The sequence below is a fragment of the Equus quagga genome, chromosome 2 (genome assembly GCF_021613505.1).
Source record: "Equus quagga isolate Etosha38 chromosome 2, UCLA_HA_Equagga_1.0, whole genome shotgun sequence".
Classification (NCBI taxonomy): domain Eukaryota; kingdom Metazoa; phylum Chordata; class Mammalia; order Perissodactyla; family Equidae; genus Equus; species Equus quagga.
Genome location: NC_060268.1, coordinates 36,281,201 through 36,293,258, shown reverse-complemented (window position 1 = coordinate 36,293,258; position 12,058 = coordinate 36,281,201). Strand labels below are relative to the sequence as shown.

Here is a 12,058-nt window from a genome sequence, read left to right as displayed (position 1 = left end):
TCCCAAGTTACTCTTTTCCTAAGGCTTCCCTCTGCCCATGAAAGTTTCCCTCACTATTCCCATGACAGAGAATCAGACCAAATAAAAAGATACTTACGTGCCCCGTGGGGTGGGGAAGAGCGTTGGCAGGAGTAGGATGGGGTATTAGAGCTCCACTGTCAAAATCAAGCGGTACAACTCTCGTAAGTTGTGTGTGAAATGGCCTACTTTAGCATTTCTTAAACATGACCAAACTATGACCCCTTTTAAGGGGAAAAACATTTCTTCTAGACCCTTAAGGATGCATCTGCGGAGGATGCCAATTTGAGAAGCGCTCACCCCTATTAATTTACATCGATTTTCTCCACTGCACACACGCAAGTGTATCTATTAATACTCAGGAGTTTTTATTTCAATATTATGCTTATTGCAGTACTTTTTTGAATGCATATTAAACAGTTTTTGCACCCAGAAAACCACATCCTTTGGCTGGTCCAGGCCATTTGAATCTTTCTATGAACTGTTTTTTTCCAGCTTTTACCCATTCGTCTTGGTTGGTGTTAAATTATTAAGCATTATTAAAGTTAACAGGGTGCTGGGTGCACAATAGGAGTTTTAAAAATAGTGGCTGTCTTGCTAACTCGTTTTAGCATCTAAATGATGGCTGCCAAGATTGCAATGCCAGCCCTTTGAAAAGAAGGCCAGTGTAGAATTTTAACTCACTCAGCCCTCTTTTCAGCACCGCTTGTCTTAAGCACCCAACGGCAAACCTGAGGAGTGGTGTTAATTGAATCACAGCTGAAGTGGAGCGAGGGATTTAAGAAGCTCATGGGGTCTTTTCAAGGTGTGAAGCCTCTCAGATTCTGCAAAGGCAATAAGATTAAGTCAGACTTGAGAGTCTTATTTATATATTCGCAGGGGGTGGGGAGAATCGGAATAAGTTCCTGAGTGTGGTAGTTCAGCAAAGATCTCTGCCCTTCCTCTTCCTTACCTCTGCATCTTCCTTTTCTCTGAAACACTCCCCTCCCCTCCCCGCCTCTCCCCTCTCCCACCCCTTCCCTCCCCCTCCCCTCCCCACTTCCTCCTCTCCCCTTCCCACTCCCCTCCCTACTTACCTGGCCTCCCCACTCCCCTCCCCTCTTTTCCCCTCCCCTCCCCATTCCCCTCCCCACTCTCCTCCTCATTCCCCTCCCCTCCTCTCCCTTCACCTCCTTCCCTCCCCTCACCTGCCCTCTCCTCTCCTCTCATCTTCTCACTTCTGTTTGGCTCACTATTCATCTCACCCTTTGCATCTTAACCTAGACCTCATTTCCCCTGAGTAGCTAGCTCCCTATCAACTGAGAACCAAAGTGTCCCTTGGATGTGATCACGTGGCACTTACTGGGTTACTGAAACATTCACCTTATATGCCCACGACCTGGTACAGAGTAATCACTCAAAACATTAATATGACTTTAGTGGTTACAACATGCTGGGCATAGACCATGTTGTATAATCATTAGTAAAGTTCCATGAGGTAGGCCTTGTCTATGCCCATTTTCACAGACATGGAAACTGAGGCTTAGAAAAGTTAACTTGCACAACGTCATGTTACCAGGAAGCACGAGGGCTGAAATTCAAAATCTCTCTAGCTCCAGAGCTCACACTTTTAACTCTCTGCCATTCTGCCTCCCAAATATTTGTGAAAAACATTTTGTTTGACATTTTTTGATAAACTTGAACAAAGCAGATTCATGGCGACTTACCTTTGCTGGCCCCAGCTTCTGGTTTTTTGAAGCCATGCAGTCCAGAATAAGAAAGCAAGAAGTTCTATGCCAAAATGATTTGAAATTTAATTATTGAATTATTGAATTTATGTCGGATTTAATTATTGAATAGATGTTTGCACATAATATAAAAATAAAAGTAATAAGACGGGAAACAATGAAAAGTAAGATCCGCCCCCTACTCAGAGCCACCTGCTTCCCTTTTCCGGAAGTAACAGCAAGATCTATTGTTATCATGAGAGGTGAGCCTAAGGCTGTATTTTGGAACCTATGATCCAAACCCAGTAATGGATCCATTTAGTGGGTTCTGACCAGCCTTTGTTTTTTAATGGCATAAAAAAAGGATGTGAAAGGATCATATTTCATACAGCTTGTGTGTCAGTTTTACATGTGGCATAAATGTACATCTGAGTCACAGAATGTAAAATGTGATTTTACACTTCTCACCATGGAGTCATGTTCCAAACAGTTTGAAAGCCACTGACCTGGGGGACCCTGAAGTTGGAAATTATGAAGGCTGCTTTCACGGAGGGCCTCTGGCCCTTACCTCCCATGAGACCCTGTGGTACTCAGCAGCCCCAGTGCCCCTATAAAGCAGAAGTCAGATCGTGCCCCTCCTCTGCTCAAAGCCCTCCAGGGACTGCCATCTCACTAACAGTAAAAGCCGTGAGATGACATGTATTTCTATTTATTTGTTGAGTTTGCATCCTAAAAAAATTCCAAAATCAAAAATATGTGTCTGTGCCACACATAAATATGACTTTGGGGGTGGTGCTCTGAGAAGGGACTTCACAGAGACAGGCAGCATCCTTCAAAGCAGCTGAAACCAAGAACGGATATTGACATGTAGGGTCTCTATATGGAGTGATCTATTTTAAAATATAATTTATCCGACATTCATAAATTCCCTCTGGAGAACCCTGGGGGTACCTCAAGGAGACAAAACGCTCTGCAGAACAGTTGGCCCACAGATGGAGAGACTTCCAGAGAGGCTGCTGCATCCTCCAGAAGATGCCGAGAACCGTGAAACAAGCAAGAGTCCAGCCACAGGCCCCCAGTCTGCAGGCACGGAGCCAAAGAGTCGCTTCTCAGGTGGGCAGTTCCTCTTGCCCTGGTCCAAGGTGACAGCAGCAGGGATTTACAGCGTCCAATGTGCCGTTGTGTGGGACAGCCAGTCACAGTAATGAAATAACGAGGCCAGTTCTCTGTGTCTCAGAAATAGGAGCAGCAGTCAGCAGGCAGGTAAAGGATAGTGTCACATCTCTCCTTTTCCCCTCCATCTCTCTTCACTCTCGCCTGGATCTGTGCACCCCAAATGTGGCAGCTTTGTCCTCACAGGTTCGGGGGGGGGGGCCTCAACTGGGATACCTTATGGTGTCCCCAAGAGGGCAGGGGTAACTCGACTCTGAAGTGGCAGCTCCTGGAAATCAGGGTGTAAGATCGTGGTGTATTTGTTCACTTGTTGACTTGGTTACAGTCTGTTAGACGTGTAAGCTCGTGTGAACAGAGATCTTGTCTGTCTTGTTCTCTACCAGATTCTCAATGCCAGCGACAGCATCTGATGCTAAGCAGGCACCAGTGAATGTCTTAAATGGATGAAGCAGTGTTAGACAGCAGAGTGAAAGCTGTGGTAGCCAATAGGTTCTCCAAGCACAACTAGTCATCAGGCAGATTCTGAAAGGTGGGTTGCACCCCCCTGCATTGGGGATGCAGCCCTGGGTGTGCCCTCTAGGGTGACTTGCCAGTTTGACACGCGTTTGGTATAACTGTGTGTTTACCAGGTGGAAAGAAATGGCAGGCGGAAGGAAGTACATGAACAAAAGCAGTGGGGCCTGCAAGGGGACATGGCACAGCAACTACAGGAGTGACCCAGGTGTACCCTAAGAGGTCAGGTGCCTGGGAGGGCATGGCTGGAGGCCGTGGCTGGTAAGGTCCAGTTGTGAAGATGCACAACATTAAGAAGTTGGCACTTTATTCTGTAGGCAACTGGGGATTCCTTGGCAGTTTGGAAGCAGAGAAATGACAGGATCATGTAACTCTGAAAGCAATATGAAGGACGGATCAGAGGAGAGGAGGTCCTATAATTGGGGAAACCATTTACGAAGCTATTACACATGTCCAGGTTCAGAGATAACGGGGACCAAGACCAACATGCGGCTGTGGAGGTGGAGAGGAAGCCCTGTGGGACCATTAAAGGAGGTAACCAGTTGGAAACATGGGTGTGGATGTCAGACCTCAAGGTTGGCTATTCAGACATGAGAGTCATGTGGGTCCTGTCAAAGTCATGGAAGAACATAAAAACACCTAATTTGAGTACTGGACCATTTAATGAAAATCTAATGAAAGCAGGTGTTTTTAGTTTCAGAGGCTTAGATACCTGCCAAGTGAAAAAAGCCAAGTAAAAGGCCCATGGACATCAGTTAAGAATGCCCGAGTGAAAAGAGGAAGAAGGACAGAGAAAGAGTCCCAAGGAATGACCTCACCCAAGGGGTGGGCAGAGGAAGACAGTGGTCCCCAACCTTTCTCACCTGCTACAGAGACATTGACTACTGCCCATCAAAGAGGTAGGACAAGCAAAAGAGAGGCTAAGAGAACTTGAGAAAAGAAGAACTTTGCTCTTGAGGTCAGAGGTGCCTCAGACAACACTGGGGAGACTAACCACACGGCAAAAGATGAAGAAAGAGACAGAGCTAACTTCTGATTTTTTGGGTATTTGGAAAAGACAAATTGCTCAGGTAAGGACCGCCAGAAAGCCTCATCAAAGAGCTCAGGCGGGCCCAGAAACAGAATCAGGTGCAAGTGGAGGGCAGAGCTCTCAGGAAGCCAGAGATGAAGGAGGTGCCCAGGCAGAGGCAGGCCTTTTCTTTAGAAAACTCAGCAAGACTCATTTCTTAACTGAACTAATAACTAATCATTTCTATACTTATATACATAATGGACTGCAGGTGGATAGGTGCATGCACCTGCCTACATGTGTGTTTAGCATACGCCAAATAGCTTATCTATCTAAACACATATTTACACATAATTATGTATTTACATAAAGGCATGTGTTTATCCACTTGACACATATACATATGCATATACAGGACAGGTCTGCAAGAGTGTCACAATTTAATATTTATTAAATAGCCACATGCCCCCTTCTACACACATGGTTGTGCCTGAGAACTTGGTTCTTTCTATTACCCAAAGTTCACAAGGATTCTCTCGAGAAATTTGTTTATGCTCTCAGTATCAAAAAGATATGATCTTCTCTCGAGCATTCTTTTTTTGCTCTTGCATATGACAGGAACCGAGTTTTAGACAGGCCTCCCTTTCGAACTTGACTGCTAGAAACTCAGGGGACAAACTTTGATCCCACTTGTAGCAAGGGTATTGGACTCTCTGGGGTGCTTTTTTTTCCTTTTTTTAAAGACTTTCATTTCTGACTCCATTTTATGTGCCTTATTTTTCGAACTTCTCTTTGTAGGTTATGCACCTTTGAAAGCTATCTTGAGATCTTTTTTTTTAGGACAAGGTGGCATATAAATATGAGGAAATATATAAGAGAAATCACAGAGGGAGGCTTTGAGGTCCAGAACATTATGGCTGGGAAGAGACCTATTATTGTGGCTGGAGTTTCTGGCATGTGACGGTGACAATGGGTGTGTCATTAGGACACTACAGCAGCCATCACAGGGAGTCAGACGGCTCTCAGCCCAGGTCATAGTTCTCTCTGCTGTTTACTAGTTGTGTGATGGGAGGCATATTATTCTCTAAAGCTTAATTTTCTCATCTTGAAAATAGTGGCCTGTTGGAATTTGGGGGAGATGATTAAATGAGGCGATGTAGAGAAAGTGCTTAGCACAACGCGCTCAGCCAGCGGTAGCTGTGGTTACCATCACTATCATTCGGACAAAGGGGTAGGCCGTATTCCAGGCCAGGTCACTGTAAGAAGGTTCTCCCCACGCCTGTCCCCCTCTCCCCACGTTTCCCACACTCACAGACGCCAGGCGGCTGTTGCTCGCGCGATATGGATCACGCCCCCGGAGTGCTCCTGCACACCCGCCGCCTCCTGCAGGGAGCAGGGCGTGTGTCTCCCAACCAGTCCTGCAAATTGCTACCAAGAGGACACCCAAAGGCGCAGCAAAGGCGAATCCACCAGTGTGTGTTAGTTTCTTACCCCGCCCCCGGCTCTGCGCTCTGATATATACAAGAGAGGCCTGCGAGGGGACACCGGGTCTTGGGGAGCCAGGACTGGAATACGGGACGGCGGCGGGGCGGGGGGTCCCCCGAGAGCCGCTAGGCGAAGCCCATCTCCTCGGGCTCCCCCCTCCTCCCCAGGCGCAGGGGTGGTGGGGCCCCGTGCGCCCCGAGCCTCCCCAGCCCTCCAGCTCCAGCTCGGACCTCGCCCTCGGGCTGGGAGAGGCCGACGGCAAGGGTGAAAGGCGGGATTGCGCGAGGCGCCGGCCGCCGGGCACCACCGAGCGATGGGGGCCGGTTTCGGAGAAGAGCTGAGGAGCGCCACACATTTCCTCCAGCCGATAACATCAGCCTTTGTCAGGTGGTTCGTGCGGGCGAGTGTGAGTGTGCGCGCGCGCCGGGGGAGGGCGACAGGGCGAGGGCGCGCTTGCACAAAGTTTGTGCCTGCGGTGCGCCTCGGTCGGGCTCTCCCGGCTCGGAGAGCGACGGGTGGGCGGCCCGGGGGCGGCAGGCCCGGGCAGGGGGCCCGGCAGGCGGCGGCGGTGGCGGTGGCGATGCGCCGCGCTCCACCGAGCCCGTCCCGCCGCGCTAGGTGAGGCGGCTCCGGGCGCGCGGGCTGCGGCCATGGGCACCCTGGGGAAGGCGAGAGAAGCTCCACGGTGAGTAGGGGCCCGGGCCCTCGGGAGCATCAGGTTCCTTTCTCGGGGCGGGGGCCACTGTGCGGGCGGCCCCCGGGACCTCTCGGGGATGGGACGTGGGGCGCGGGGGCGGGCGACCCCTGCGTCTCCTTCTCCGGGAAGTGGCTGGCCCGGGGTGCGGGCGGTGGAGGCCGGGGGCTCGGCTCCAGTTGGGGAGACGGGCGCAAGGGCCGGACGCGCCCCGAGCGCCCAGCGCGTCGCCTGGGCAGTAGGGGAGGGCTCTGGGGTGCGCGGCCGCGGGGCCCGAGGTCGTCCGGCGAGTCCGGAACTGCACTGGCCGACCTCCTCCCCCGGCCGCGACCGCCGGACACCTGGGATCCCACTCGCGGACTTTCCGCGCCACCGGCACCTGCCGCGGGCGCCGGGCTCGGGCAGCGCCACCTGGCGGCCTCTCGCGGCCCTGGGGATCTCCGGCAAGGCCAAGCGCGTTTGCAGCGAGCAAGCAGAGGTCAGCGAACCGTGTAACCGTGTTGTGGGTGGAGACCTATGCTCCTCTCCACCCGACTGTGATTCCAGAGAGATGTTTTAGGAGGGTCTTGGGGTGACAGAGATGAAGGAAGAGTGACAGTGAGTGAAAAGGCTCTTGGCAGGAGAAAGAGGCCTGGACAGGCCAGGCAACTTTGTGTTTGTCCCCCAAAGGGCTGGAACCGGACAGCTGCCCAGACTACTGGGCTCAGCATAGGGCTGGGCAAGTTGTGCACGACCCAACTCCAACCACATGGACTTGGATGTGACAGCGCCGGGCCTAGCCTGTATAAGCATACCCTGTAGAGGCAGGAAGCTTCGTCCTGCTGGACTTTCTAGAGCTGAAAGTTCTTGGCCCTTTCTGCACTCCGTTCCCCCCCCTCCCCCCTCCTCCCTCCTCCTCCCTTGAGGATCCAGCGCAGGACCTTGCACTAGAGTGGGGGGCAGGGCTTCAGTAAGTTAAGTTGAATCTGTATTATGGGGGCGGGGAGAGGACAGACTGGAAGGAATCCTAAGAAGCCAGTAAAAGCCACCTTCCACTGCAAAGAAAGGGGTGGAAGTTTCCATTCTCTTCGTCCAGTTCATCTCTTACTCTCCTGGGCTGGATTTCATATAAAGGTTAACCTGAAATCGTGACCTCCACTGAGGTACCTGTGCCTGGAAAGGATTTCACCTGACCCGGTTCGGAGTTTTGACAATCTCCTTCCACGAACTTGATGGAGCTTTAATTAGCCCGTTTTAGCCGCTGAAAACACTTTCAAGTTAATTTGTTTCTCTTGGGCTTTTTTCTTTTTAATTCACGAGGGAAGTGACCAGGAACCATTTGACTACCGTCCTTTAAAAATATGCCTTTGCAGACTTAGAGGCTATTCATTCTCTGGATTGTTCAAACACCCTCACACCTGTCTAGAGTGAAGCATTTTACAAATCCTTATCTACAGCCATTTCACCAGAAGAGACAGCGAGTTGATGGTTTGTCACAAAGCCAGTCAAGAGACTGCGCGGAGGAAGAGCAGGGTTTCCTAGTTAAGGGTGCAGATGCCCCCATCTTCACAGACCCCTCAGTTTGCACTTTGGTTTTTAATAGTGTCTCTGCTCCTGGTTTCTCATGCCCAGGCCGCTTGCACCTCCCCGGCCTCCATCCTTCCCAGAATGCATCTCTCACCCTCCTTCCCTGCCCCTTCCCCTCAAGGCTCCCTTCAAGCTGTTCCTTTCTGCTTGAATTTGCCCGAGCCCCTCCTAGTTCTGGTAAAAGCATTGACCTCCGAGAATCACCTTGCCAACCAAAGTGGTTTCCCCTCCTGGCGACACTGGGAAACACTTCTAGAATTCGGTCATTTTTTATGACTAAACACTTCTCCTGGGAAGGACTTTATTTTCAACTCTCTTGCCTCTGCCCTGAGTGGAGGTCTTCATGGTGAAAAGGCGGTAGCTAAGGTGGAAAGCTGACTCATTCCAACACTGGACAACCAGCGCCTGGTTTCGAGAGTTGTCAGTGCTTCCAGGAAGGGAAGGGAGCCCAGGTGGGAGAAGGCCATGGGCACAGGAGGCCTGGTTCTGCCTGTCTCTGCACTGGTGGCCAGTCACGGTCCTCTTCTGAGCCTAGACCTCTGCATGTGTAGATAAAGGGCTTGGGAAATGACCGGGCAGAGTGTGGCCTGCTCCAGGACTGTGCCAGGGACCCACAGAAGGAGCAGGGCCCAGATTCAGCCTTTATGTCATCATCTGTGCTTTTGGAGGATTTTACTTTTGTCTTAAATTGATTGACCTCTTCAGCCTCTCTGTGATGGTCCACTTGCTAATTTTGATGGAGTGAAAGGTGCGCCATTCCAGGCATGGTAATATTTTTTAAATAAAGCCAGAGGGGCGCTGGGTAAAAAAATCCCAGATCTAGCACCTATGAACTCTACAACCCTGGCTATATCATTTAGCCTCTTTCAGACTCAGTTTCAACATCACCAAATGGAGATAACATCTTTCTGAGCTGTAAGCTTTAAAGACAATGTAAATCCCCGGCCCAGTGCCTGCCATATCACAGGGACTCAGTTCATGGGGGCCATTATTATTTTGTCTCATTTTCAGATACTGATCTGATCCTGGGGCTATGGCAGGGCCTGGATAAAAATCAATAATGGCCGGAAACTTGATCAAGCCCTGTAACACCGGCTTGATCTTTTGGAAATCACTGCCTTGGGTTAGCAGATTCCCAGTAGCCAGTTGTTGATTCGATTTCATTGCCCACCACCCCCCAGGTTGGATCAGAGCCCAGTGGCCACTGCCAGACCAGCGCCCTGGAGCTAGTTTGAAACAGCTCGAAGGGCAGGGTGTCCCCTCCACACGTCTGGCTGTGCGCTGAGTGGCCCCATAGCTCAGTACACTGTCTTTTAGCAGGCTGGTTTCCCAAAATCCACGTGCACCACAGCATTTTATTTTGGTCAAAGCACGTCTTCAGTCCCTTCTGGGGGAGACTATTTTCTACAATAACAATGACAACAGCAACAAGTAGCGTACAATGAGTACATTCTACAGTTTACACAGTGCCCTCACGTAGACTCTCTCTCACTGGTCCTCTCTGGCCTGTCACAATGTCTTCCTCATGGAATAAGCACTGACTGGGTAATTGATGCCATCGTGTGTTTATCAAAGCGCGTAGTGAGTAGCTAAAGTTATCGATCTGAGGTATATTTCTTTTTCTCATCTCCTCTTTGGTAGTAAACTATGAAATAACTAAAGCCACAGTAGGGAGAGAAGAGTTAACTACATGCTCAGAGAAGTTACCAACAGCGCCACCCATCACTGTCACACCTTCAAAGATTATCGATATGTGTCTGTGTATGTTTTTTATTTTTTTTAAGGTACGCTTTTTGATGAGGAAGATTGGCCTTGAGCTAACATCTGTTGCCAATCTTCCTCTTTTTTCTTTTTTTCTCCCCAAAGCCCCAGTACATAGTTGTATATCCCAGTTGTAGGTCAGTCTAGTTCTTCTGTGTGGGGCGCCACCACAGCGTGGCCTGATGAGTGGTGCATAGGTCTGCGCCCAGGATCTGAACCAGCGAACCCTGGGCCACCAAAGAGGAGTGTGCGAACTTAACCACTGGGCCACGGGGCCAGCCCCTATGTTTATTTTTTAAGTGGAAGGGAAAATAAAATGCTTAATTAACTTCCTGTATCATTTTGCAAACAACTTGACTTGTACTGAGGTCATGACCAAGGGTGAGGCTGAATGAGAGTGGACGAGGGTGACCTATTGACTTCTAAGCCATTTCAAGATCCAGCCTTGTCCTTTCACATTCAGTTCCGGCATAAAGCTCTCATAACCTCTGCTTTCTTTTTCAATCAGTAAGGACCCAAGTAAGGACTTAATGGAATGATGTTAAATAATAAAAATGACTCATACTGATTACCTGTATTATCAATATTGAGAAGCAGAATCTTAAAACCACCCAAGATTGGTGAGAAGGGCAGGGCTAGCTCAAAATCTAAACACCACCACCGTAACCCGTCAAGCCTGCACATGGGTCTTTAGTCTTTGACTTCTTCCCTAAAGTCCTTAAAGTGTTTCTGAGGCCGCCCGACTTTCTACAGCATCTGCCATGTTTGCTGAGGATGAATGAGTTTAGCTGAAGACGAGACCAACTTAAACAGTTCTTAAGACTTAAGTCAGTGGCCTTGTGGCTAAAATTAGTAATTATTGCTGGGAGCTAAGGACTGCTCAGATAGTAGCACCTTGCCTCTCCCATTCAGGCCCTGGAGACAGTGGGCCAGAGCGATCCTGACTCCAGGACCAAGAGCCCTACTTGCAACCCTGAAATCTCACCTTGTTATTTGCTGGGGAGTTGTCTCTTTAACAGCCAACCAGTCCGAATGGTGCATTTGCCAAGTGGGAGGGGTATGTCTTCGATCAGCCCAACTCACAGGATTAATTGTCTTATCTCTACTCCTTTCCTCTCCAATCCGCCTTCAGAGCAGAGCGCTGCCAGTTTGTTTGTCCCTTGGCTGTCCTGCTTGCACTCACTGCCTCCTCACTTTCCCCAGGAAACCTTCTCATGGCTGCAGAGCTGCCCCTAAAGCAAAACTAGAGGCGAAGCCAGCCAGCAGCCCCCTCCTCTGCCACCCCAGCCTGGCGCAGATCACCCAGTTCCAAATGATGGTGTTTCAGGGAAATTCAGCCAAAGGAGCCAGCCTGGACGATCTCATCAACGGCTGCATTCAGTGTTTTGGTGAGTTGGCTAACTGCCCACATGCAGAAAATTCTCTATATTAATTTGTTCTTCCTTAAAAAGTGCTTTATAGAATAGCAGCCTAGATTGTATTTTGGCTTTAAAAATAGCTCTGGAGCCTTTGAAAAGTTGGAGCCTGTGCGCAGTACCGAGGGCACATGACTGTGTGGGCATAGCAGGTCGTGATGAGAGGTGCGATTCAAAGTGAGAAAAGTTCCTGAGGAGAGTTTGCTTTTCCATTTTTCTTGGGACGGAGGTTTTTCTCGTGATGAAAAATATCATGAAACACTGTTGAGCATCTGGTGCTTTGACGTTTTTCTGTCCTTGTGTTCTTGGGGCATGCAAAGCCTGGGTTACATGGGCGGACCCTGTTATCAGACAGAAATTTGAAAGGCTGTGGATCGTTTGGACAGTAAAGTCTTGATGATTCTCCTTACAATCTGGAGGGTAGTTGTGGGATAGGATAGGACCGGGTAAAGCCAGAATGTCTGTGACTGGAAGGTACTGGTTAATAAGCGTTGCAACTGAGGGACAACGATGTGGGAAATAAGCACACAGACACACACCGGTGGTGAATTCTCTAGACGCTGCACCCTGTCATCTCTTGTACTTACCATGAAGGATGCACAACTTAATGCGTCTGCAAAGAGGCCCTATTTTTTTTTTAATTTTATAAGCACTTTCTTTTTTTTCCTCCCCAGTTATTTTATTGAGGTCATGATGGTTTATAACATTATATAATTTC

General features: G+C 49.5%; 1 protein-coding gene across 2 annotated transcripts in view; it reads left to right on the top strand.

Annotated features, from left to right (window-relative positions):
* The first annotated feature begins 6,019 nt into the window (after nt 1-6,019).
* RASGRP1 (RAS guanyl releasing protein 1) overlaps nt 6,020-12,058 on the top strand; it is a 77,165-nt gene continuing 71,126 nt past the window's right edge. The window contains exons 1-2 of one of the 2 annotated variants that reach the window (XM_046652927.1): nt 6,020-6,291; nt 11,129-11,313. In XM_046652927.1, the coding sequence (XP_046508883.1) occupies nt 6,218-6,291; nt 11,129-11,313 (259 nt within the window). In that variant the 5' untranslated portion in view covers nt 6,020-6,217. Of the gene's footprint in view, nt 6,292-6,341; nt 6,590-11,128; nt 11,314-12,058 lie in introns of those variants that run through there. The other variant, XM_046652928.1, reaches the window with a different exon arrangement.